General features: G+C 51.3%; 1 protein-coding gene across 1 annotated transcript in view; it reads right to left on the reverse strand.

Moving 5' to 3' along the window:
• The window catches only part of LOC148136482 (LIM homeobox transcription factor 1-alpha-like), a 393,292-nt gene that overhangs the window by 139,245 nt on the left and 226,977 nt on the right, over positions 1–27,070 (reverse strand). The window contains exons 4-6 of the mRNA XM_087983350.1: positions 19,255–19,421; positions 13,826–13,903; positions 11,441–11,558 (exon numbers count right to left, since the gene is read on the reverse strand). Of these exons, the coding sequence (XP_087839476.1) occupies positions 11,441–11,558; positions 13,826–13,903; positions 19,255–19,421 (363 nt within the window). The remainder of the gene's footprint in view (positions 1–11,440; positions 11,559–13,825; positions 13,904–19,254; positions 19,422–27,070) is intronic.

Below are 27,070 nucleotides of genomic sequence, written 5' to 3' on the forward strand. Positions count from 1 at the left end.
GAGTGGAGTGGACACTGATCCAATGTGCGACCTGAGAGTGGGGTGGACACTGATCCACTGTGCGACCTGAGAGTGGGATGAGGTGGACACTGATCCAGTGTGCTGCCTGAGAGTGGGGTGAAGTGGACACTGATCCAGTGTGCTACCTGAGAGTGGGGTGGACACTGATCCAGTGTGCGATAAGAACGTGGGGTGGACACTGACCCAGTGTGCTGCCGGAGAGTGCGGTGAACACTGATCCAGTGTGCAATCAGAGCGTGGGTGGACACTGATCCAGTGTGCTGCCAGAGAGTGGGGTGGACACTGATCCAGTGTGCTGCCAGAGAGTGGGGTGTATACTGATCCAGTGTTCTGCATGAGAGTGGGGTGGACACTGATCCAGTGTGCTGCCAGAGAGTGGGGTGGACACTGACGCAGTGTGCTACCTGAGAGTCGGGTGGACACTGACCCAGTGTGCTGCCTGAGACTGAGGTGTACACTGATCCAGAGTGCGGTGAACACTGATCCAGTGTGCAATCAGAGCGTGGGCTGACTGACAGTGTGGTGGACACTGACCCAGTGTGCAGCCAGAGAGTGGGGTGGACACTGATCCAGTGTGCTGCCTGAGAGTGGGGTGGACACTGATCCAATGTGCTGCCTGAGAGTGGGGTGAGGTGGTCACTGATCCAGTGCGGCCTGAGAGTGGGGTGAGGTAGACACTGATCCAGTGTGCTACCTGAGAGTGAGGTGGACATTGATCCAGTGTGCTGTCCGAGAGTGGGGTGTACACTGATCCAGTGTGCTGCCTGAGAGTGGGGTGTACACTGATCCAGTGTACTGCCTGAGAGTGGGTGGACACTGATCCAGTGTGCTGCCTGAGAGTGGGGTGGACACTGATCCAGTGTATTACCTGAGAGTGGGGTGGACACTGATCCATTGTGCTGCCCGAGAGTGGGGTGGACACTGATCCAGTGTGCTGCCCGAGAGTGGGGTGGACACTGACGCAGTGTGCTACCTGAGAGTCGGGTGGACACTGACCCAGTGTGCTGCCTGAGACTGAGGTGTACACTGATCCAGAGTGGTATAAGAGCGTGTGGTGTACACTGATCCAGTGTGCTGCCTGAGAGGGGGTGGACACTGACCCAGTGTGCTGTCTGAGAGTGTGTTGGACACTGATCCAGTGTGCTGTCTGAGAGTGGGGTGGACACTGACCCACTGTGTTGCCTGAGAGTGGGGTGGACACTGATCCAGTGTACTGCCTGAGAGTGAGGTGTACACTGATCCAGTGTGCTGCCTGAGAGTGGGGTGGACACTGATCCAGTGTATTAACTGAGAGTGGGGTGAATACTGATCCAGTGTGCTGCCCGAGAGTGGGGTGGACACTGATTCAATATGCAGGCTGAGAGTGTGGTGAACACTGACCCAGTGTGCTGGCTGAAAGTGAAATGGGCACTGAGCCAGTCTGCTGCTTGAGAGTGGGGTGGACACGGACCCAGTGTGCTGTCTGAGAGTGGGGTGGACCCTAATTGAGTGTGCTACCTGAGAGTGGGGTGGACACTGACCCAGTGTGCTGTCTGAGAGTGGGGTGGACACTGACCCATTGTGCTTTCTGAGAGTGGAGTGGACACTGATCCAATGTGCAGCCTGAGAGTGGGGTGGACACTGATCCACTGTGCGACCTGAGAGTGGGGTGAGGTGGACACTGATCCAGTGTGCTGCCTGAGAGTGGGGTGAGGTGGACACTGATCCAGTGTGCTACCTGAGAGTGGGGTGAGGTGGACACTGATCCAGTGAGCTATCTGAGTGTGGGATGGACACTGATCCAGTGTGCTGTCTGAGAGTGGGATGTAGACTGATCCAATGTGCTGCGTGAGAGTGGGGTGGACACTGATCCAGTGTGCTGCCTGAGAGTGGGGTGGACACTGATCCAGTGTGCTGCCTGAGAGTGGGGTGGACACTGATCCAGTGTGCTGCCTGAGAGTGGGGTGGACACTGATCCAGTGTGCTGCCTGAGAGTGGGGTAGACACTGATCCAGTGTGCTGCCTGAGAGTGGGGGTGACACTAATCCAGTGTGCTGCCTGAGAGTGGGGGTGACACTAATCCAGTGTGCTACCTGAGAGTGGGGTGAGGTGGACACTGATCCAGTGAGCTATCTGAGTGTGGGATGGACACTGATCCAGTGTGCTGTCTGAGAGTGGGATGTAGACTGATCCAATGTGCTGCGTGAGAGTGGGGTGGACACTGATCCAGTGTGCTGCCTGAGAGTGGGGTGGACACTGATCCAGTGTGCTGCCTGAGAGTGGGGTGGACACTGATCCAGTGTGCTGCCTGAGAGTGGGGTAGACACTGATCCAGTGTGCTGCCTGAGAGTGGGGTGGACACTGATCCAATGTGCTGCCTGAGAGTGGGGTGAGGTGGTCACTGATCCAGTGCGGCCTGAGAGTGGGGTGAGGTAGACACTGATCCAGTGTGCTACCTGAGAGTGAGGTGGACATTGATCCAGTGTGCTGTCCGAGAGTGGGGTGTACACTGATCCAGTGTGCTGCCTGAGAGTGGGGTGTACACTGATCCAGTGTGCTACCTGAGAGTGGGGTGGACAATGATCCAGTGTGCTGTCCGAGAGTGGGGTGTACACTGATCCAGTGTGCTGCCTGAGAGTGGGGTGTACACTGATCCAGTGTACTGCCTGAGAGTGGGGTGGACACTGATCCAGTGTGCTGCCTGAGAGTGGGGTGGACACTGATCCAGTGTATTACCTGAGAGTGGGGTGGACACTGATCCACTGTGCGACCTGAGAGTGGGGTGAGGTGGACACTGATCCAGTGTGCTGCCTGAGAGTGGGGTGAGGTGGACACTGATCCAGTGTGCTACCTGAGAGTGGGGTGAGGTGGACACTGATCCAGTGAGCTATCTGAGTGTGGGATGGACACTGATCCAGTGTGCTGTCTGAGAGTGGGATGTAGACTGATCCAATGTGCTGCGTGAGAGTGGGGTGGACACTGATCCAGTGTGCTGCCTGAGAGTGGGGTGGACACTGATCCAGTGTGCTGCCTGAGAGTGGGGTGGACACTGATCCAGTGTGCTGCCTGAGAGTGGGGTGGACACTGATCCAGTGTGCTGCCTGAGAGTGGGGTAGACACTGATCCAGTGTGCTGCCTGAGAGTGGGGGTGACACTAATCCAGTGTGCTGCCTGAGAGTGGGGGTGACACTAATCCATTGTGCTGCCTGAGAGTGTGGTGAACACTGATCCAGTGTATTACCTGAGAGTGGGGTGGACACTGATCCAGTGTGCTGCCTGAGAGTGAAATGGGCACTGAGCCAGTCTGCTGCTTGAGAGTGGGGTGGACACGGACCCAGTGTGCTGTCTGAGAGTGGGGTGGACACTGATCCAGTGTGCTGCCTGAGAGTGGGGTAGACACTGATCCAGTGTGCTGCCTGAGAGTGGGGTGGACACTGACCCAGTGTGCTGGCTGAAAGTGAAATGGGCACTGAGCCAGTCTGCTGCTTGAGAGTGGGGTGGACACGGACCCAGTGTGCTGTCTGAGAGTGGGGTGGACACTAATTGAGTGTGCTACCTGAGAGTGGGGTGGACACTGACCCAGTGTGCTGTCTGAGAGTGGGGTGGACACTGACCCATTGTGCTTTCTGAGAGTGGAGTGGACACTGATCCAATGTGCAGCCTGAGAGTGGGGTGGACACTGATCCACTGTGCGACCTGAGAGTGGGGTGAGGTGGACACTGATCCAGTGTGCTGCCTGAGAGTGGGGTGAGGTGGACACTGATCCAGTGAGCTATCTGAGTGTGGGATGGACACTGATCCAGTGTGCTGTCTGAGAGTGGGGTGTACACTGATCCAATGTGCTGCCTCAGAGTGGGGTGGACAATGATCCAGTGTGCTGCCTGAGAGTGGGGTGGACACTGATCCAGTGTGCTGCCTGAGAGTGGGGTAGACACTGATCTAGTGTGCTGCCTGAGAGTGGGGGTGACACTAATCCAGTGTGCTGCCTGAGAGTGGGGGTGACACTAATCCAGTGTGCAATCAGAGCGTGGGTGGACACTGATCCAGTGTGCTGCCTTAGTGTGGGGTGTATACTGATCCAGTGTTCTGCCTGAGAGTGGGGTGGACACTGATCCAGTGTGCTGCCTGAGAGTGGGGTGTACACTGATACAGTGTACTGCCTGAGAGTGTGGTGAACACTGATCCAGTGTATTACCTGAGAGTGGGGTGGACACTGATCCATTGTGCTGCCCGAGAGTGGCATGGACACTGATCCAGTGTGTGACCTGAGAGTGGGGTGGACACTGATCCAGTGTGCGATAAGAGCGTGGGGTGGACACTGACCCAGTGTGCTGCCGGAGAGTGTGGTGAACACTGATCCAGTGTACTGCCTGAGAGTGGGGTGGACACTGATCCAGTGTATTACCTGAGAGTGGGGTGGACCCAGTGTGCTGCCGGAGAGTGTGGTGAACACTGATCCAGTGTGCAATCAGAGCGTGGGTGGACACTGATCCAGTGTGCTGCCTTAGTGTGGGATGTATACTGATCCAGTGTTCTGCCTGAGAGTGGGGTGTACACTGATCCAGTGTGCTGCCTGAGAGTGGGGTGTACACTGATCCAGTGTACTGCCTGAGAGTGGGGTGGACACTGATCCAGTGTGCTGCCTGAGAGTGGGGTGGACACTGATCCAGTGTATTACCTGAGAGTGGGGTGGACACTAATCCACTGTGCTGCCCGAGAGTGGCGTGGACACTGATCCAGTGTGCTGCCCGAGAGTGGGGTGGACACTGACGCAGTGTGCTACCTGAGAGTCGGGTGTACACTGACCCAGTGTGCTGCCTGAGACTGAGGTGTACACTGATCCAGTGTGCTGCCTTAGAGTGGGGTGGACACTGACCCACTGTGCTGCCTGAGAGTGAGGAGTACACTGATCCAGTGTGCTACCTGAGAGTGGGGTGTATACTGATCCGGTGTTCTGCCTGACAGTGGGGCGGATACTGATTCAGTGTGCTGCCCGTTAGTGGGGTGAATACTAAACCAGTGTGCTGCCTGAGAGTGGGGTGGACACTGATCCAGTGTGCTGCCTGAGAGTGGAGTGGACACTGATCCAGTGTGCAATCAGAGCGTGGGGTGGACACTGATCCAATGTGCTGCTTGAGAGTGGGGTGGACACTGACCCAGTGTGCTGTCTGAGAGTGGGGTGGACACTAATCGAGTGTGCTGTCTGAGAGTGGGGTGGACACTGACCCATTCTGCTTTCTGAGAGTGGGGTGGACACTGATCCAATGTGCAGCCTGAGAGTGGGGTGGACACTGATCCACTGTGCGAAGTGAGAGTGGGGTGAGGTGGACACTGTTCCAGTGTGCTGCCTGAGAGTGGGGTGTCCACTGATCCAATGTGCTGCCTGAGAGTGTGGTGGACACTGATCCAGTGTGCTGCCTGAGAGTGGGGTGGACACTGATCCAGTGTGCGACCTGAGAGTGGGGTGGACACTGGTCCAGTGTGCTATAAGAGCGTGGGGTGGACACTGACCCAGTGTGCTGCCGGAGAGTGGGGTGGACACTGATCCAGTGTGCAATCAGAGCGTGGGGTGGACACTGACCCAGTGTGCTGCCGGAGAGTGTGGTGGACACTGATCCAGTGTGCTGCCTGAGAGTGGAGAAGACACTGAACCAGTGAGCTAATTGAGAGTGTGGTGAACACTAATCGAGTGTGCTGTCTGAGAGTTTGGTGGACACTGACCCACTGTGCTGCCTGAGAGTGTGATGGACACTGATCCAGTGTGCTGCCTGAGAGTGGAGTGGACACTGATCCAGTGTGCTGTCTGAGAGTGTGGTGAACACTGATCCAGTGTGCTGCCGGAGAGTGTGGTGAACACTGATCCAGTGTGCAATCAGAGCGTGGGTGGACACTGATCCAGTGTGCTGCCTTAGAGTGGGGTGTATACTGATCCAGTGTTCTGCCTGAGAGTGGGGTGGATACTGATTCAGTGTGCTGCCCGAGAGTGGGGTGAATACTAATCCAGTGTGCTGCCTGAGAGTGGGGTGGACACTGATCCAGTGTGCTGTCTGAGTGGGGTGGACACTGATTCAGTGTGCGACCTGAGAGTGTGGTGGATACTGATCCAGTGTGCTATAAGAGCTTGTGGTGGACACTGACCCAGTGTGCTGCCGGAGAGTGTGGTGAACACTGATCCAGTGTGCAATCAGAGCGTGGGTGGACACTGATCCAGTGTGCTGCCTGAGATTGGAGTGGACACTGATCCAGTGTTCTGCCTGAGAGTGGGGTGGACACTGATCCAGTGTGCTGCCTGAGATTGGAGTGGACACTGATCCAGTGTACTGCCTGAGAATGGGGTGGACACTGATCCAGTGTGCTTCCCGAGAGTGTGGTGGACACTGATCCAGTGTGCTGGCTGAGAGTGGAGTGGACACTGATCCAGTGTGCAATCAGAGCATGGTGTGGACACTGACCCAGTGTGCTGCCGGAGAGTGTGGTGAACACTGATCCAGTTTGCAATCAGAGCGTGGGTGGACACTGATCCAGTGTGCTGCCTCAGAGTGGGGTGTATACTGATCTAGTGTTCTGCCTGAGAGTGGGGTGGACACTGATCCAATGTGCTGCTTGAGAGTGGGGTGGACTCTGACCCAGTGTGCTGTCTGAGAGTGGGGTGGACACTAATCGAGTGTGCTGTCTGAGAGTGGGGTGGACACTGACCCAGTGTGCAGTCTGAGAGTGGGATGGACACAGATCCAGTGTGCTATAAGAGCGTGGGGTGGACACTGACCCATGGTGCTGCCGGAGAGTGTGGTGAACACTGATCCAGTGTGCAATCAGAGCGTGGGTGGACACTGATCCAGTGTACTGCCTTAGAGTGGGGTGTATACTGATCCAGTGTTCTGCCTGAGAGTGGGGTGGATACTGATTCAGTGTGCTGCCCGCGAGTTGGGTGAATACTAAACCAGTGTGCTGCCTGAGAGTGGAGTGGACACTGATCCAGTGTGCAATCAGCGCGTGGGGTGGACACTGATCCAATGTGCTGCTTGAGAGTGGGGTGGACACTGACCCAGTGTGCTGCCTGAGAGTGGAGTGGACACTGATCCTGTGTGCTGCCTAGAATCTGGTGGTCACTGATCCAGTGTGCTGCCTGAGAGTGAGGAGTACACTGATCCAGTGTGCTGCCTGAGAGTGGGGTGGACACTGACCCAGTGTGTAATCAGAGCTTGGGGTGGACATTGATCCAGTGTGCTGCCTGAGAGTGGAGAAGACACTCAACCAGTGAGCTAATTGAGAGTGTGGTGAACACTAATCGAGTGTGCTGTTTGAGAGTTTGGTGGACACTGACCCACTGTGCTGCCTGAGAGTGGGGTGGACACTGATCCAGTGTGCTGCCTGAGAATCTGGTGGACACTGATCCAGTGTGCTGTCTGAGAGTGGGGTGGACACTGACCCACTGTGCTGCCTGAGAGTGGGGTGGACACTGACCCAGTGTGCTGCCTGAGAGTGAGGAGTACACTGATCCAGTGTGCTACCTGAGAGTGGGATGGACACTGACCCAGTGTGTAATCAGAACTTGGGGTCGACACTGATCCAATGTGCTGCCTGACAGTGAGGTGGACACTGATGCATTGCGCTACCTGAGAGTGGGGTGGACACTGATTCAGTGTGCTGCCCGAGAGTGGGGTGAATACTAATCCAGTGTGCTGCCTGAGAGTGGGGTGGACACTGATCCAGTGTGCTGCCTGAGAGTGGGGTGGACACTGATCCAGTGTGCTGCCCGAGAGTGGGGTGGACACTGATTCAATGTAAAGCCTGAGAATATGGTGGACACTGATCCAGTTCGCAATCAGAGCGTGGGGTGGAGACTGACGCAGTGTGCTGCCTGAGAGTGGGGTGGACACTGATCCAATGTGCTGCCTGAGAGTGGCGAAGACACTGATCCAGTGAGCTGCCCGAGAGTGGAGTGGACACTGATTCAATGTACAGCCTGAGAGTGGGGTGGACACTGATCCAGTGTGCTGCCTGAGAGTGGCGAAGACACTGATCCAGTGAGCTAATTGAGAGTGTGGTGATCACTGATCCAGTGTGCTGACTGAGAGTGGGGTTTACACTGACCCACTGTGCTGCCTGAGAGTGGGGTGTACACTGACCCACTGTGCTGCCTGAGAGTGGGGTGGACACTGATCCAGTGTGCTGCCTGAGAATCTGGTGGTCACTGATCCAGTGTGCTGCCTGAGAGTGGGGTGTACACTGACCCACTGTGCTGCCTGAGAGTGGGGTGGACACTGATCCAGTGTGCTGCCCGTAAGTGGGGTGGACACTGATTCAATGTACAGCCTGAGAGTGTGGTGGACACTGATCCAGTGTGCAATCAGAGCGTGGGGTGGAGACTGACGCAGTGTGCTGCCTGAGAGTGGGGTGGACACTGAATCAATGTCCAGCCTGAGAGTGGGGTGGACACTGCTCCAGTGTGCTGCCTGAGAGTGGAGAAGACACTGATCCAGTGAGCTAATTGAGAGTGTGGTGAACACTAATCGAGTTTGCTGTCTGAGAGTGGGGTGGACACTGACCCACTGTGCTGCCTGAGAGTTGGGTGGACACTGATCCAGTGTGCTGCCTGAGAATCTGGTGGACACTGATCCAGTGTGTTGTCTGAGAGTGGGGTGGACACTGACCCACTGTGCTGCCTGAGAGCGGGGTGGACACTGATCTAGTGTGCTGCCTGAGAGTGAGGAGTACACTGATCCAGTGTGCTGCCTGAGAATCTGGTGGACACTGATCCAGTGTGCTGTCTGAGAGTGGGGTGGACACTAATTGAGTGTGCTGTCTGAGAATGGGGTGGACACTGATCCAGTGTGCTACCTGAGAGTGGGGTGGACACTGACCCAGTGTGTAATCAGAACTTGCGGTGGACACTGATCCAATGTGCTGCCTGACAGTGAGGTGGACACTGATGCATTGCGCTACCTGAGAGTGGGGTGGACACTGATTCAGTGTGCTGCCCGAGAGTGGGGTGAATACTAATCCAGTGTGCTGCCTGAGAGTGGAGTGGACACTGATTCAATGTACAGCCTGAGAGTGGGGTGGACACTGATCCAGTGTGCTGCCTGAGAGTGGGGAAGACACTGATCCAGTGAGCTAATTGAGAGTGTGGTGAACACTGATCCAGTGTGCTGCCTGAGAGTGGGGTGTACACTGATCCAGTGTGCTACCCGAGATTGTGGTGGACACTGATCCAGTGTGCTGCCCGAGAGTGGGGTGAATACTAATCCAGTGTGCTGCCTGAGAGTGGGGTGGACACTGATCCAGTTTGCTGCCTGAGAGTGGGGTGGACACTGATCCAGTGTGTTGCCTGAGAGTGGGGTGGACACTGATCCAGTGTGCTACCTGAGAGTGGGGTGCACACTGATCCAGTGTGCTATAACAGCGTAGGGTCGACACTGACCCAGTGTGCTACCTGAGAGTGGGGTGTACACTGATCCAGTGTGCTGCCTGAGTGTGGTGTTTACACTGATCCAGTGTGCTATAAGAGCGTGGGGTGGACACTGACCCACTGTGCTGACTGAGAGTGGGGTGTACACTGATCCAGTGTGCTGCCTGAGAGTGGGGTGGATACTGATCCAGTGTGCTGCCCGAGAGTGGGGTGGATACTTATCCAGTGTGCTGCCTGAGAGTGAAGTGGACACTGATCCAGTGTGCTGTTTGAGAGTCAGGTAGACACTGATCCAGTGTGCTACCTGAAAGTTGGGTGGATACTGATCCAGTGTGCTGCCCGAGAGTGGGGTGGATACTTATCCAGTGTGCTGCCTGTGAGTGAAGTGGACACTGATCCAGTGTGCTACCATGACAGTGGGGTGGACACTGATCCACTGCGCGACCTGAGAGTGGGGTGAGGTGGACACTGATCCAGTGTGTTTCCTGAGAGTCAGGTGGACACTGATCCAGTGTGCTGTCTGCGGGTCAGGTGGACACTGATCCAGTGTGCTGCCTGAGAGTGGGGTGGACACTGATCCAGTGTACTGTCTGAGAGTCGGGTGGACACTGATCCATTGTACTGTCTGCGGGTCAGGTGGACACTGATCCAGTGTGCTGCCTGAGAGTGGGGTGGACACTGATCCAGTGTGCTGTCTGAGAGTGGGGTGGACACTGACCCAATGTGCTGCCTGAGAGTGAGCTGGACACTGATCCAATGTGCTGCCTGAGAGTGGGGTGGACACTGATCCAGTGTGCTGCCTGAGAGTGGGGTGGACACTGATCCAGTGTGCTGTCTGAGAGTGGGGTGGACACTGATCCAGTGTGCTGTCTGAGAGTGGGGTGGACACTGATCCAATGTGCTGCCTGAGAGTGAGCTGGACACTGATCCAATGTGCTGCCTGAGAGTGGGATTGACACTGATCCAGTGTGCTGTCTGAGAGTGGGATGGACACTGATCCAGTGTGCTGTCTGAGAGTGGGGTGGACACTGATCCAGTGTGCTGCCTGAGAGTGGTGTGGACACTGATCCAGTGTGCTGCCTGAGAGTGGGGTGGACACTGATCCAGTGTGCTACCTGAGAGTGGGGTGGACACTGATCCAGTGTGCTACCTGAGAGTGGGGTGGACACTGATCCAGTGTGCTGCCTGAGAGTGGGGTGGACACTGATCCAGTGTGCTGTCTGAGAGTGGGGTGGACACTGACCCAATGTGCTGCCTGAGAGTGAGCTGGACACTGATCCAATGTGCTGCCTGAGAGTGGGGTGTACACTGATCCAGTGTGCTGTCTGAGAGTGGGGTGGACACTGATCCAGTGTGCTAACTGAGAGTGGGGTGGACACTGATCCAGTGTGTTGCCTGAGAGTGGGGTGGACACTGATCCAGTGTGCTACCTGAGAGTGGGGTGGACACTGATCCAGTGTGCTGCCTGAGAGTGGGGTGTACACTGATCCAGTGTGTTGCCTGAGAGTGGGGTGGACACTGATCCAGTGTGCTACCTGAGAGTGGGGTGGACACTGATCCAGTGTGCTGTCTGAGAGTGGGGTGGACACTGATCCAGTGTGCTGTCTGAGAGTGGGGTGGACACTGATCCAGTCAGGGCATTCCCAGAGATTTAGTGTGTTTCTTGTTAAGGAATGATCTACAAGTTTTCAAGTAGAATGTAGGGGAATGGCACTTCGAGAATTGCTCTTTCGTTGAACCAGCAACATCGACACTATGGGCTGAATGACCCCCTTTCCACATTGTAACAAATGTGATTCTGCAGTACCCTCTCACATGTCCTTTGTTCACCTCCTGTGTGTTGAGAGGGACTCCAGCTGCTCTCGCACCCCAACATCCCCCCCAAACACATGATGGTCGGGTCACTCGTTCCTGATCCCATTCTAGTAAACCTCTCGTGCACAGCCCCAGCAGCAGCTCGCTGCCCCACGCTGCTTTGCCCACCCGGTGCTCAGTTTGTTTGCTGAGCCCCCCGTCACAGTTGCTCACCTTCGCTGTTTTGGGGAAGCTGCCTCATTCCTCGATTGGCATTCCGCCGACTGCCCATCCTCTGGCAGCTCAGCTCCTCCTGTTCCTGCTGCTGCTGCCTACGGGCTAGCTTCTTCATCTGGACAGGGTCAAAACACAAAGCAAAGGTAAACCAAACTGGAACACTTTGACATTTGCCTTGTCAACCTGTTCTGGGATGGAATTTATTCTTCTGGAGCTGGTGGGATTTGAACTTGAGCCTCCTGGCTCCTACCTCTGCAACTGGAACTATTCTGCTTTTGGTGGCCTAGCCAATGGATTACTGGTCCAGGAAGACAGGCTGATATCCTAGGGACAGGTGTTTAATACCCATCAAGGGAGCGCCCCACATTTGTGTCCCCAGACTCCATTTTCCACATTAAAAGGTGCATTTGTGCCTTTTTTAAAACAGGCAGCTGCTCTGCACACCTGGCAGTAGAGGCCCCTGTCAAAATTGACATTGATTTTAACAGGGTAGGGGGGCCGCAAACCTCCACTTTGAAATTCTAAATGCCAGGGCCCTGGGGAGTGTTGTTGTACAGAGAGACCTAGAGGTGCAGGTACATAGCTCCTTGGAAGGGTTTTGGCAGGTAGGATGGTGAAGGTGGTATTTGGCACACTTGTCTTCATTTGTCAGAACGTTGAGTAAAAGGAGTTGGGAGATCAAATTACAGCTGTACAAGACATTGCTAAAGCCACATTTAGAGTACCTCTCGGTATTTGATGAAGGCCTCCACTGCGCAGTCGCCTTGCTATAGATAGGATGGTATTAAATTGGAAAGGGGGTGCAGAAAAGATTTACAAGGATATTCCGAGACTGGAGGGTTTCAATTATCAGGAGAAGCTGGATAGGCTGAGATATTTGTACCTGGAGCATCGGAGGCTGAGGAGCGACCTGATGGAGGTTTATAAAACCATGAGGGGTATGGATAGAGTAAATAGACAAGGTCTTTTCCCTGGGGTGGGGGAGTCCAAAACTAGAGGGCATAGGTTTAAGGTGAGAGGGGAAAGATATGAAAGGAACCTGAGGGGCAACTTTTGGTGTGTGCGGAATGAACTGCAGAGGAAATGGTAGTGGACGGTTCTAACGTTGGACAGTTACATGGATGGGAACGGTTTGGAGGGATATGTGCCAAATGCAGACAAATAGGACTAGATTAATTTGGGAAACCTGGTTGGCATGGACTAGTTGGACTGAAGAGTCTGTTTCTGTGTTGTATGATTCTATGACTAATACCAAGTTTTCATTTATGTGGCTCCATTCAGGAAGACCAAAGTTGCTTGGCAACCAGTGAGGTGACCCTTGGCGGTGTAGTCACTGCTGGGATATCAGAAAGCAGCACATGGTGGCTTGGTGGTTAGCACTGCTGCCTCACAGCACCAAGGACTTGGGTTTGATTCTAGCCTCGGGCAACTGTCTATGTGGAGGTTGCACATTCTCCCCATGTCTGTGTGGGTTTCCTCCCACATTCCAAAGATGTGCAGGTTAGGTGAATTGGCCATGCTAAATTGCCCACAGTGTTCAGGGATGTGTAGGTTAGGTGCATTTGTATTGGGTAAATAGTAATAGGATAGGGGGATGGGTCTGGGTGGGTTAGTCTTTGGAAGGTCGGTGTGGACTTGTTGGGCTGAATGGCCTGTTTCCACACTGTAGGGATTCTATGAATACATGAATAGCAAGACCCCACGAACAGCGGAGGGATAAATGAGCAGATTATTTTGATTTCTCGTTTTATCGTTTGTGTAATAACAATGGACTCAGACACCAACATGCACTGCCCTGTTTATCTCCAATAAAACCTTCATGGAATTTCTTTTCTCATTCGCCTGAGGATCTCACATAACCTCCCAGCCCAAGGACAGCGCCTCCTGCAGTCCAGCCCTCTCTCTGCCCTAACGCGCAATTTGAATTCACAACCTTCTGACCCAAACGGAAGATTAATAGAGTCAGAGGATCCCTACAGTGTGTAAGCAGGCCCATTTGGCTGTTTCACACTGACCTTCTGAACAGAATCCCACCCAGACCTTACTCTACCCCTGCAATGCTGCATTTCCCATGGCTAACCAACCTACCCTGCACATCCCTGGACACAATGGGTAATTTCCCATGGTCAATTCACCTGACCTGCACATCTTTGGACCGGAGCACCTGGAGGAAACCCACACAGACACAGGAAAAATGTGCAAATTCCACACAGACAGTCACCTGGCATTGTGCTGCCACAATTGATACATGATGCCTGATTTCACCCTCTGTGTGGCAAAAGATTGCTTTGATATTGCTGGCAGGTCCGCCCATCACAGATTCAACAAATCGCAGGATAGTGGGGGTACGGTAAAAGGAAATTGCGAGAAAAGGGCTCTCACCTTGGCTCTTTGATTTTGAAACCAAACTTGTACAACTCGGACAGTGAGACCAGTCTCTGCAGCAAGTGTCTCTCTCACCTGGAACAAAACCAAACTATTTACACTCGGGGTATACAGTTATATCTCTCCACAGAATTTCTCCATCATGTGGACTCTTACATTCCTACTGACTTGGCTGTTTGAATGCAACAAGATCTGAACAATATCCAGGCTTGGGCTGACAAGTGGCAAGTTACATTTGCACCACAAATGCCAGGCTACGACCATCACCAATAAGAGACAATCTAACCACTGCGCATTTACATTCAATTGCATAAGTATCACTGAATCTCCCAATATCAACACCCACGGGTTACCAGTGACCAGAAACTCAACTGGACTCGCTACATAAACACAGTGGCTACAACAGTAAGTCAGAGGTTCGGAATACTGTGGTGAGTAACTCACCTCCTGACTCTCTGAACCCTGCCCACCATTGAACAGGCACAAGTCCGCAGTGTGATGGAATACTCCCCACTGCCCTGGATGGGTGCAGCTCCAACAACACTCAAAAAGATTGACACCATCCAGGAGAAAGCAGCCCACTTGATTGGATGTCTGTGGATGTAGTGTCAATCTCTCCACCACAGAGGTTCAGTAGCAGCTGTGTGTACTATCTACAAGACACACTGCAGACAGGGTCTTTAGACAGACCTTTCAAACTGATGACCCCTGTTTAGAAGGATAATGGCAGCAGATACTCAACTGTACAGTGTCAGATTGATCTCTTTCCTCTATCTGCTCTACCCTCCTATTCCTACCCTCACTAGCTCATAGCACTGGGAGTAATCCAGATATTACTACCCTCGAGGGCCTCCTTTTTAAATTCCTGCCTAACTCTCTACATTCTCCCAACAGAATCTCATCTTTTTCCCTTCTTACAGAACAATACAGCGTAGAACAGGTCCTTCGGCCCTCGATGTTGCGCCGACCTGTGGACTTTTCTCAGCTCGTCCCCCTACACTATCCCAAAATCATCCATGAGCTTATCTAAGGATTGTTTAAATCTCCCTAATGTGGCTGAGTTGACTTCCTTAGCAGGTAGGGCATTCCTCACCCTTACCACTCTCTGCATAAAGAACCTGCCTCTGACATCAGTCTTAAATCTATCACCCCTCAATTTGTAGTTATGCCCTCTTGTACAAGCTGACGTCATCATCCTAGGAAAACGTCTTTCTCTGTCTACCCTATCTAATCCTCTGATCATCTTGTATGTCTCTATCAAATTCCCCCTTAGCCTTCTTCTTTCCAATGAGAAAAGACCCAAGTCTCTCAGCCTTTCATCATAAGACCTGCCTTCCAGATCAGGCAACATGTTGTTGGTTCCAATGTGTACAGTGACCTCCTGCAGAAACATGGCTTTGTGTGTGGGAAATCATGTCTCACAAACTTGATTGAGTTTTTCTGAAAAAGTAACAAAGAAGATTGATGAGGGCAGAGCGGTGGACATGATCTATATGGACTTCAGTAAGGCGTTCAACAAGGTTCCCCATAGGAGACTGATTAGCAAGGTTAGATCTCATGGTATACAAGGAGAACGTGCCATTTGGATACAGAACTAGCTTTAAGATAGAAGACAGAGGGTGGTGGTGGAAAGTTGTTTTTCAGATTGGAGGCCTGTGACCAGTGGAGTGCCACAAGGATTGGTGCTGGGTCCACTACTTTTCATCATTTACATAAATGATTTGGATGTGAACATAGAAGGTATAGTTAGTAATTTTGCAGATGAAACCAAAATTGGAGGTGCAGTGGACAGCAAAGAGGGTTACCTCAGAAAACAATGGAATCTTGATCAGATGGGCCAATGGGCTGAGAGGTGGCTGTTGGAGTTTAATTCAGATGTGAGGTGCTACATTTTGGGAAAGCTAATCAGAGCAGGATTTATACACTTAATGGTAAGGTCCTAGGAGTTTTGCTGAACAAAGAGACCTTGGAGTGCAGGTTCATAGCTCCTTGAAAGTAGAGTCACAGGTAAATAGGATAGTGGAGGTGGTGTTTGGTATACTTTCCTTTGTCAGTCAGAATATTGACTACAGGAGTTGAGAGATCATGTTGTGGCTGTACAGGACATTGGCTAGGCCACTGTTGGAATATTGCAAGCAATTCTGGTCTCGTTCCTATCGGAAGGATGTTGTGAAACTTGAAAGGGTTCAGAAAAGATTTGCAAGGATGTTGCCAGGGTTGGAGGATTTGAGCTACAGGGAGAGGCTGAACAGGCTGGGGCTGTTTTCCCTGGAGCATCGGAGGCTGAGGGGTGACCTCATAGGGGTTTATAAAATCATGAGAGGCATGGATAGGATAAATAGACAAGGTCTTTTCTCTGGGGTGGGGCAATCCAGAACTTGATGGTGGTTTAGGGTGGGAGGGGAAATATATAAAAGAGACTTAAGGGGCAACTTTTTCACGCAGAGAGTGGTACGTGTATGGAATGAGCTACCAGAGGAAGTGGTGGAGGCTGGTACAACAGCAATACTTAAAAAAGGATCTGGATGGATATATGAATAGGGAAGGGTTTGGAGGGATATTGGCCAAGTGCTGGCAAATCGGACTAGTTTAGGTTGGGATATCTGATTGGCATGGATGAGTTGGACTGAAGGGTCTGTTTCCATGCTGTACATCTCTATGACTCTATTACTCTGTAACTTGGAATAACTTAATTCTATCGGAAAACTTATTTTGAAAACCTATTAAATGCAGTTACTATTACTAATTAATTATTCCAACACAGTAACATTACATAAACATCCCTTAGTAAAAGACAAATTCAGACACAGATAGTCTCACATGCAATTCCAGCAGCCCAGGAGGGGAAAAAAAATCAAGAGAAAATTCAGAGAGAGTGTGGTAGCTAGGAGAGATTTACTGCAGCTTCTAACCCTGCTGAGCTCCTAGCAACAACTGCTACTGAAACCAATAAAACTGAAAATCCCAGTTTTATGAGAGCTGGATCACACCCATCCAGGCTGCTTCTATTGTTCCAACTTTAAAAAAATGAATTCCAAGTCCTTACAAGCTGTTTACTCTACTGACTCCAGTAGACTGCTGCTTACTGCTGCCTTAAAACCTCTCCTTAAAAAAAGGGCAAAATACACACATCTTAAAGTATCTTCACAACTTGCATCACCAATCTCTGCCATAAAGAGTCTATTTTGGGGGAAAGATATCCTCCCAGGATGTAAGGGTAGAGCTGCTATAGTCTGCCACCCTGAGAGAGAGGTACGTGATCAAGAGACACTTAGCACAGAGGGCTATGCAATGGAATCCCTCCCACCTCAGAGTGACCCAGAGCTCTGCTAATGACTCACTCTTCTCAACAGGACATGTGACAGGAGACTGTAGTCCTCTCACTTCCATTAACCCTTTGAGAAAAATGGCCTGTTGTATAGTATGTTCCTGGCTGGACAATGTGACTCTTAAAATCGCTGATTTGCTTAATCCAGTCAATTTCCAACTCTTGTCTCCAGAATACACAGAGGTGGGGTGGAGGGGAGAAATTCCAACCATTCTATTTAACATTGCACCTGTTTGATTAAGCTTTTGTCTGATCATGGATCCTTGTACAGTGCTTGATTGTTCACAGACAGAAAATTCCCTGGAGGTAGGCTGGACATGCCATGGTAGTGATCAATACATTACATTGAAAAATTCTGTAAATTTCTCAAATATTTTCAATTCTGTAAATAAACTGCTTGAATTTGAACTATCTCTGCATTCCTCTGTGACAAGCAACACTGTAAAACAAATACCATAGCTCCTAATAACTCAGGGTATTGTTGTGGGGAAAGATCTTGCCTCTACTAGGAAAGGCTCCAGGTTGCAGGTGGTTTAACAGCTCTGGGCGGATCTGCACCAACAGATGAAGTGATGCCCTCAATGAGGGCAGTAGTGACCTCATGGAAAGGAAACAGTCAATGCCTTGCCCCCCTCTTACCATTCAAATAGGACGGCTTCACTGAAAATTGGCTCTAATGCAAGCACACACATTGGAAGATGAAAATAACATTTAACAATGTTAAGCTACAACAGAAAAAATAAAGGACAAGTTAATTGGACCAATAGGTATTATGGGCCAGACCAAATCCCCTCAAAATATATTGAGAAGATAGCCTAGATCCTAACACCTTCTTATGTTAAAGATGTGCATCAGGCATTACATTCCAATTTGATTGGCCAGATTACTCAACTTTAAACAAAACATGCTTTCTTTTTACATGACAGTTAAAATGCAGATAAAATAAAAATAAGTTAAAAGAACTGGCTTAACTGTAACTGTGTTAAAATGTTTTATAAAATGATATATATGTTAACAACTATTAATTAACTAATCCAATATTGTAAAATCCCATAAAAATACCCTTGGCAGAAGTAAATGCAATAAAATAGATAGCCTCAATTGTAATTTTAGCAACAGGAAGAGAACCCCCAGCTTTGATCCGTAACAGAGAGAGGGATAAGAGTTTCCACATCCAGCTTCAAGACCGCAGCAACTGTAGAAAGCTAAAACTAAAGACTTTGTGGGAGCTTGACCACACCCATTCAGGCTGCTTTCATTGTTCCAACCTTAAATAAAAACCCAAGGCCTCACAAGCTGTTTACTTTACTAGCTTTGTGCAGACCACCCAGTACCTCTGTCTCAATCTGTCTTCATTAAATAACAGGACAAAATACACTTCTTAAAGCCAAAGTAGCATCTCAAAGGTCACACCAATCTGTTTGAGATTCTGGTGTCAGATAGCAATACAGGTTTGCAAAACAGGCATCCATGTGGTTCTGGAATGTGTCAAAAGACCCTGTAGCACCACTGCACCCTCTTACCCCTCTCCCGCCAACCCACAACCCTCTCCAATCCTCCCGAGTTTGCTGATGTGTTGTTATTCCTTGTCAATCACCACCCCGTGCCCGTTTTGGAAGATGCTGGTCTTTGTTTGAAAGGTTCTGTGGAGGATCTCTGGGGTCTGTGCCCTGACATAGCACTATACTGGCAGCTAGGGTACTGGACAACTGGTGTTTCCTGCTGTTGAGCACAGACCCAGGGAAATCTAACACCTCCCTCACAAAAGGGTAATGCCACTGGGCTAGTAATCCAGAATAATGAGCCTGAGACCTGGAAAACAAGGTTTGAATCCCACAATGGTAGATGGTGAAATTTGAACTCAGTTAAAAACAAATGAAAACATTAGCTATTTGTCATAGAAACCATCCTGGTTCATTATTTTGCTGTCCTTACCTGGTCTGCCTGACATGTGACTCCAGACCCATAGCAATGGGGTTGGCTCTTAACTGCAGTTAGGGATGGGCAATAAATACTGGCCTAGCCAGTGATGCCAATGAACAAATATCTTTAAAAACAACTAAATGTGCCTCAGCACGCTTCACATCTTGGTTCGTACCTTCCTGCAAGGTTTGGACGACACCTCAAAGGATGCCTTGAAAGCTCGTCTCTGCTGGGTAGTGAGTATTGTCCGTGGGCGTTTACATCTCTTGTGGTCCTTACCCTCAGACCCTCCCTTGCCCTGGGTCTGCCCGAGTTGTTCAGCTTCTTCATCTTCACTCTTCACTGGAAAGGAACACACACAGAGACAGAGAGGACAATGAGACAGCACATTGGACATGGGTTGTTAAGAAGGTGTATGGTGTGTTGGCTTTCATTAGCAGCGGATTGAGTTTAGGAGCCGCGAGGTTATGCTGCAGCTCTGTAAAGCTCTGGTTAGACCACACATAGAGTACTGTGTTCAGTTCTGGTCGCTGCATTATAGAAAGAATGTGGAAGATTTAGAGAGGGTGCAGAGGAGATTTACCAGGAGTAGAGGGCATGTCGTATGAAGAAAGGTTGAGGGAGCTTAGGCTTTTCTCACTGGAGTGAAAAAGGATGAGAGGTAACTTGATAGAGATATACAAGATGATGAGAGGCATAGATAGAGTGGATAATCAGAGACGTTTTCCCAGGGCGGAAATGGCTATCACGAGGGGACACAATTTTAAAGTGATTGGAGGAAAGTTCTGGGGAGATGTCAGAGGTAGGTGCTTTACACAGAGAGTGCTGGGTGTGTGGAATGCACTGCCAGCAGTGGGAGTAGAGTCAGAGACATCAGGGACATTTAAACGACTCTTGGATAGGCACATCGTATGTAGGTTATTTTGATCTTAGAGTAGGATAAAAGCCAGTACTGTGCTCCACAGTTCTATATTCTGTGTTCTATGTTCTCCCTAGAATGTAAGTCTATTGATAAAATTGTCACCATTTTCTCAGGATTGGTACCAAAGCACAATTAGCAGAAACAGTTTCTCCTTTAGGGGGGAAGGGGGGGTGGGGGAGGATGCGGAGAGCTGAGGAACCTGGAGGCTCTGATTTAACTTTAAGACAAGTTCTCCATTTTCCAACATGGTGGCCAGGCCAAAGGAAGTCACAGATGAATCTGACCGCAGCTAGAGACCGTATGGTGATGACAGTTAGTCACAGGCTGGTAGGTGTTGAAGAGCTCACGACGGGATTGATAGGTCAGGCTGTTGGACCGGAGAGACAGACTGCTGTTGCCCTTGGCCGTGCTGCAAAAGTAGCGATATGATTGATTTGGTCTTTCACATCTTCAACTATAGTGGGGCAGACCTTCCCATGGTCAGTGAAAGCTGGCCTATCACCCGAGAGGCAAGGAGTCTCCTCCTGGGTCTGGTTGGGGAGTGGTTTCATTCTAGTGGAAATGGCTAACATTGAAGTAGGTTTTGTTTTTTTAACTGTTAACCGCTCTATCTCTCAGCTTATAGTGGGATTTAGCACTTGTGTTGATAGTAACATTTCCCCAACAGTCTTATGTATTTTGTCACATTATGGGAAGAAATATAAAGGACAATGTAAAAAGTGGGTACAATTCTATAAAGGGTACAGAAGCAGAGGGAGCTGAGTGTATGTGTGCATGGGTCATTGAAGGTGGCAGGACAGGAGGAGAGGGCAGTTAATAAAACACAGTGTTCTCAGCTTTATTAATAGGAACATTAATGGAGTACAAGAGCAAGGAGCTGATGTTGAACTTGTACAAGACACTTGTGGTGCCCATAATAGTACAGCATACCCCAACTGAGGTCTAATGTTGCAGGGAAGATGAGAGTTCATTTGAGAGAGCACAGATGTGATTTACAAGAATGGTACCAGGGATGAGAAACTTCAGTGATGAGGGACTTTAATGTAAAAGTTGGGACTGTTCTTCACAGACAGAAGATGGCTGAGAGGAATTTTGGTAGAGGTTTCCTAAACCATATGTGGGCTGGACAGAGGAGATAAGGAGAAACTGTTTCTGCTAATGGAAGCAATGGAAAAAGACAGATTGATACGAGCAAAAAGAGCCAGTCTACTCACAGTGGGCTGCATGGCCTCCCTCTGCACTAGAATAATGCGGTGATTCTTTCATCTCATGGCTCCAAGAAAGCCAGTTGTAAAACATTAGCTTGACACTATTTCTACTGTGTCTGTGTTAGTTGTTTGAAGAATTCAGGTTACAGGTTTGTGTTTGTATGCAGAATCCTCGCCTGAGGTCTGAGGGCACTTTTCCGCAATTGAGGGGGCTATCCCATTTGAGTCCTGAAGGAAAGCTGTACTGTCAGAGCAGTCACCTTTCTGATGGGATGAGAAAGGATCCCTCCGCAGAGCGACAAATGAAAAACAAGCGAATTCCACTGGGTTCCTGGCTTCCTCATGGAAGACAGATCACTTGAGCCTTCATCAAAATCAGGGCCAGAAATCATAGTCATCAGGCCTCAGGCCTGGTCCCAGGCTCAGTGCCTGTACCAAGTTCACAATCATCCCTATCCAATCCAAGCACCAGGAGCCCCAAAGAGTCCCTGGTTGCTGGGCTCTGATGTTCACCCCCTGCCTAAACCACATCACTTGTTGTGGAATCTTGCTCTGCAGAGGTTGGCTGCTGGTCTTTCTACCTGACTGCACTTCTAAAGAGAAAGAAGATTGATGAAGCTTCCTTACACTCCCTCGATGACAAAAGAGCCCTTCCAGAGATGGGAAGACCAAGGCTGTACAGAATCCTCCAGGTCTGGTCTAACCAAGCTCCTGTATAATTCACTTCTGCACTTGGTGGTTAGTCACTGCAACGTACTCACGTGATACTGTCAATGTTCATTAACAGCCCAACATTCGTGCAATAAATTTAAGAAAAAATATAGAGGAGGTATTTAGGAAGATCTTGAAACAAAGCAATTTCAACCTGTTTCCAACACTGTTACAAAAATTCAATCCCAGAGCAATATCACTCCTATCTCATTTTCTTTAGATTTTTCCTTAACAGCCTCCCTCCCTCTTTGACTATCAAGACCATTTTATTGAGATTCCTTTCCAAATCTGTTATATGAATCTCTGTCAAATGTGAAGCACTGGAAAAGCACAGCAGGTCAGGCAGCATCCAAGGAGCAGGAGAGTCAATGTTTTGGGCATAAGCCCTTCATCAGGAATGTGGGGGTGGGGGGTGAGTGGGGCAGAAGGCAAGGGGGCTGAGAGATAAATGGGAGGGGTGGGGTTGGGGGGAAGGTAGCTGGGAATGTGATAGGTAGATGAAGGTGGGCGGGGGGGGTGATGCTGGAGGGTGGAGAGGATAGGTGGGAAGCAAGATGGACAGGTAGGACAGGGTCGATTTGGAGAGTTGGAACTGGGATAAGGTGGGGGATGGGGAGATGAGGAAACTGGTGAAATCCAGCTGTGTGGCTGGAGGGTCCCAAGGCGGAAGATGAGGCGTTCTTCCTCCAGGCATCGGTGGCTTGGGTTTGGCGGTGGAGGAGGCCAGAACCTGCATGTCGTTGGCGGAGTGGGAGGGGGAGTTGAAATGGTCAGCCAGGGGGTGGTGGGGTAGTTTAGAGTGTGTGTCCCGGAGATGTTCTCTGAAATGTTCTGCGAGTTGGCGTCCTGTCTCCCTGATGGGGAGGCGACCACATCGAGAGCAATGAATACAGCAAGAAAATCTCTGCCGGATGTGGAAGGATCCTTTGGAGCATTGGACAGAGGTGAGGGGGGGGAGAAGGTGCTGGGAGTGGGGAGTGGGTAGGTTCGGATGTGGATCTAATGAGGGAGTCATGGAGGGAATGGTCTCTGCAGAACACAGATAGGGGTAGGGAGGGAAATGAATTTCTGGTGGTGGGGATCTGATGTCTGGGATCTCTCACCATTCTAATGGCCAAGCCTTCTCTGTTCTAACAAGTTGAACGACTCTATCTGACCTTCCTTTGGGTTTGAAGCTTCACAGACGAGGAATTACTTCCACGCAATGGTTGGTATCTCTGAACTGAACTGGTAATAATTCGATTCTACTGCTGGAAAAGAAATGTTCACTTCTGAACTCACTCTGAGTTTATAGAATCATAGAATCAAACAATCCAGAAGAGGCCTTTCAGCCCATTGAGTCTATACTGCCAAAAATATGCCACTCCCTCCACTGGTTCGAATCTCCTAGTCTCGAGTGCTTCAGAACGGAAGGTGCAAAGTTTGAGTTTGGTAGTTGGAAAGAGACGAGTTGCCTCAATGTGTTGGCTCTGCCTTTCAGAAAGCCAGGTAAAAACAATAACTGCAGATGCTGGAAACCAGATTGTGGATCAATGGTGCTGGAAGAGCACAGCAATTCAGGCAACGTCCAACGAGCAGCAAAATCGACGTTTCGGCAAAAGCCCTTCATCAGGAATAAAGGCAGTGAGCCTGAAGCGTGGAGAGATAAGCTAGAGGAGGGTGGGGTGGGGAGAGAGTAGCATAGAGTACAATGGGTGAGTGGGGGAGGAGATGAAGGTGATAGTTCAGGGAGGAGAGGGTGGAGTGGATAGGTGGAAAAGGAGATAGGCAGGTCGGACAAGTCCGGACAAGTCAAGGGGACAGTGCGGAGCTGGAAGTTTGAAACTCGGATAAGGTGGGGGAAGGGGAAATGAGGAAACTGTTGAAGTCCACATTGATGCCCTGGGGTGGAAGTGTTCCGAGGCGGAAGATAAGGCGTTCCTCCTCCAGGCGTCTGGTGGTGAGGGAGGGGCGATGAGGGAGGCCCAGGACCTCCATGTCCTCGGCAGAGTGGGAGGGGGAGTTGAAATGTTGGGCCACGGGGCGGTTTGGTTGATTGGTGCAGGTGTCTCGGAGATGTTTCCTAAAGCGCTCTGCTAGGAGGCGCCCAGTCTCCCCAATGTAGAGGAGACCGCATCGGGAGCAACGGATACAATAAATGATATTGGTGGATGTGCAGGTAAAACTTTGATGGATGTGGAAGGCTCCTTTAGGGCCTTGGATAGAGGTGAGGGAGGAGGTGTGGGCACAGGTTTTACAGTTCCTGCGGTGGCAGGGGAAAGTGCCAGGATGGGAGGGTGGGTCGTAGGTGGGCGTGGGCCTGACCAGGTGGTCACAGAGGGAACGGTCTTTGCGGAAGGCGGAAAGGGGTGGGGTCTTTTTGGAGGTGGCGGAAATGTTGGCGGATGATTTGGTTTATGCGGAGGTTTGTAGGGTGGAAGGTGAGCACCAGGGGTGTTCTGTACTTGTTGCGGTTGGAGGGATGGGGTCTGAGGACGGAGGTGCAGGATGTGGACGAGATGCGTTGGAGGGCATCTTTAACCACGTGGGAAGGGAAATTGTGGTCTCTAAAGAAGGAGGCCAACTGGTGTGTTCTGTGGTGGAACTGCTCCTCCTGGGAGCAGATACGGCGGAGGCGGAGGAATTGGGAATACGGGATGGGATTTTTGCAAGAGATAGGGTGGGAAGAGGTGTAATCCAGGTAGCTGTAGGAGTCGGTGGGTTTGTAAAAAATGTCAGTGTCAAGTCGGTCGACACTAATGGAGATGGAGAGTTCCAGGAAGGGGAGGGAGGTGTCAGAGATGGTCCAGGTAAGTTTAAGGTCAGGGTGGAATGTGTTGGTGAAGTTGATGAATTGCTCAACCTCCTCGCGGGAGCATGAGGTGGCGCCAATGCAGTCATCAATGTAGCGGAGGAAGAGATGGGGAGTGGTGCCGGTGTAATTACGGAGGATCAACTGTTCTACGTAGCCAACAAAGAGACAGGCATAGCTGGGGCCCATACATGTGCCCATGGCTACCCCTTTGGTCTGGAGGAAGTGGGAGGATTCAAAGGAGAAATTGTTAAGGGTGAGGACTAGTTCGGCCAAACGAATGAGAGTGTCGGTGGAAGGGTACTGTTGGGGACGTCTGGAGAGGAAAAAACGGAGGGCTTGGAGGCCCTGGTCATGGCGGATGGAGGTGTAGAGGGATTGGATATCCATGGTGAAGATGAGGCGTTGGGGGCCGGGGAAACGGAAGTCTTGGAGGAGGTGGAGGGCGTGGGTGATGTCTCGAACGTATGTGGGGAATTCCTGGACTAGGGGGGATAGGACAGTGTCGAGGTAGGTAGAGATGAGTTCAGTGGGGCAGGAGCATGCTGAGACAATGGGTCGGCCAGGGTGGTCAGGCTTGTGGATCTTGGGAAGGAGGTAGAATTGGGCAGTGCAGGGTTCCTGGGCTATGAGGTTGGAAGCTGTGGGTGGGAGATCTCCTGAGGAGATGAGATTCTGTATGGTCTGGGAGATGATGGTTTGGTGATGGGGGGTGGGGTCACGGTCGAGGGGGAGGTAGGAAGAGATGTCCTCGAGTTGGCGTTTGGCTTCAGTGGTGTAGAGGTCAATGCGCCAGACTACCACTGCGCCCCCTTTATCCACTGGCTTGATGGTGAGGTTGGGATTGGAGCAGAGGGATTGGAGGGCTGCGCGTTGTGAGGGTGAGAGGTTGGAGTGGAGGAGGGGGTCGACAGGTTGAGGCGGTTAATGTCCCGACGGCAGTTGGAAATGAAGAGGTCGAGGGCAGGTAATAGGACAGCGCGGGGTGTCCAGGTGGATGCAGTGTGTTGGAGGTGGGCGAAGGGGTCCTCGGAAGGTGGGCGGGAGTCCTGATTGTGAAAGTAAACTCGGAGGCGGAGGCAACGGAAGAATTGTTCGATGTCACGGCGTGTATTAAATTCATTGATGCGTGGACGGAGGTGCATGAAGGTGAGTCCTTTGCTGAGGACTGATCGTTCATCCTCAGTGAGGAGGAGGTCTGGGGGGATGGTGAAAACTCGGCAGGGCTGGGAGCCGGGAGCTGGTGTGGGTGTAGAGCTGGGACTGGGGTCGGAGCCAGTCCCTGGAGTGGGTGTGATGGTGGGGGGAATGGGGGTAGAGTCATGAGCAGGGGTAGTGTTCCCCTCGGGGTTCTGGGGGGTGGGGATAGTGACAGTGGGGTCTGTGGGGGGGGGCGTGTCAGCAGAATGCAGGTGAGTGGCGCCGGTGGGGTCGGAAGTGGTGGCAGACACGGCAGTAGGGGTGGCGGAAGTCACTGAGCGTGTGGCATCGGCGATGATGTGAGGGGCGGAAGTGGCTGTGGGAGTGGCCATGATGGGGGCGGAAGTGACATCATCAATCAGCGTGGGTGTGGTAGCTGCATCAGCCGCAAGGCTAATGGTGTTTCCGAGGAGTATTTCAATTCCATCTCAAACATCAAAACCTGTAAGTACAACAAACTTTTGTCCACCCACCTCCATAACCAGCGCTCCTCAAACATTCCAGAAGATTCCTCTGGCCTCGGAAACGCCATGAGCCATGCGGCTGATGCAGCTACCACCCCCACAATTCATCAACTTCACCAACACATTCCACCCTGACCTTAAATTTACCTGGACCATCTCTGACACCACCCTCCCCTTCCTGGACCTCTCCATCTCCATTAGTGACGACCGACTTGACACTGATATTTTTTACAAACCCACCGACTCCCACAGCGACCTAGATTACACCACTTCCCACCCTATCTCTTGCAAAAATGCCATCCCGTATTCCCAATTCCTCCGCCTCCGCCGTATCTGCTACCAGGAGGACCAGTTCCACCACAGAACTCACCAGATGGCCTCCTTCTTTAGAGACCGCAATTTCCCTTCCCACGTGGTTAAAGATGCCCTCCAACGCATCTCAGCCACATCCCGCACCTCCGCCCTCAGACCCCACCCCTCCAACCGTAACAAGGACAGAACGCCCCTGGTGCTCACCTTCCACCCTACAAACCTTCGCATAAACCAAATCATCCGCTGACATTTCCGCCACCTCCAAAAAGACCCCATCACCAGGGATATATTTCCCTCCCCACCCCTTTCCGCCTTCCGCAAAGACCGTTCCCTCCGTGACTACCTGGTCAGGTCTACCCCCCCCCCCCCCCCCCCCTACGACC

Source organism: Chiloscyllium plagiosum, unplaced genomic scaffold (assembly GCF_037043375.1).
Source record: "Chiloscyllium plagiosum isolate Xiang-an unplaced genomic scaffold, Cpla_swu_hap1 HiC_scaffold_45, whole genome shotgun sequence".
NCBI classification, from domain to species: Eukaryota; Metazoa; Chordata; class Chondrichthyes; order Orectolobiformes; family Hemiscylliidae; genus Chiloscyllium; species Chiloscyllium plagiosum.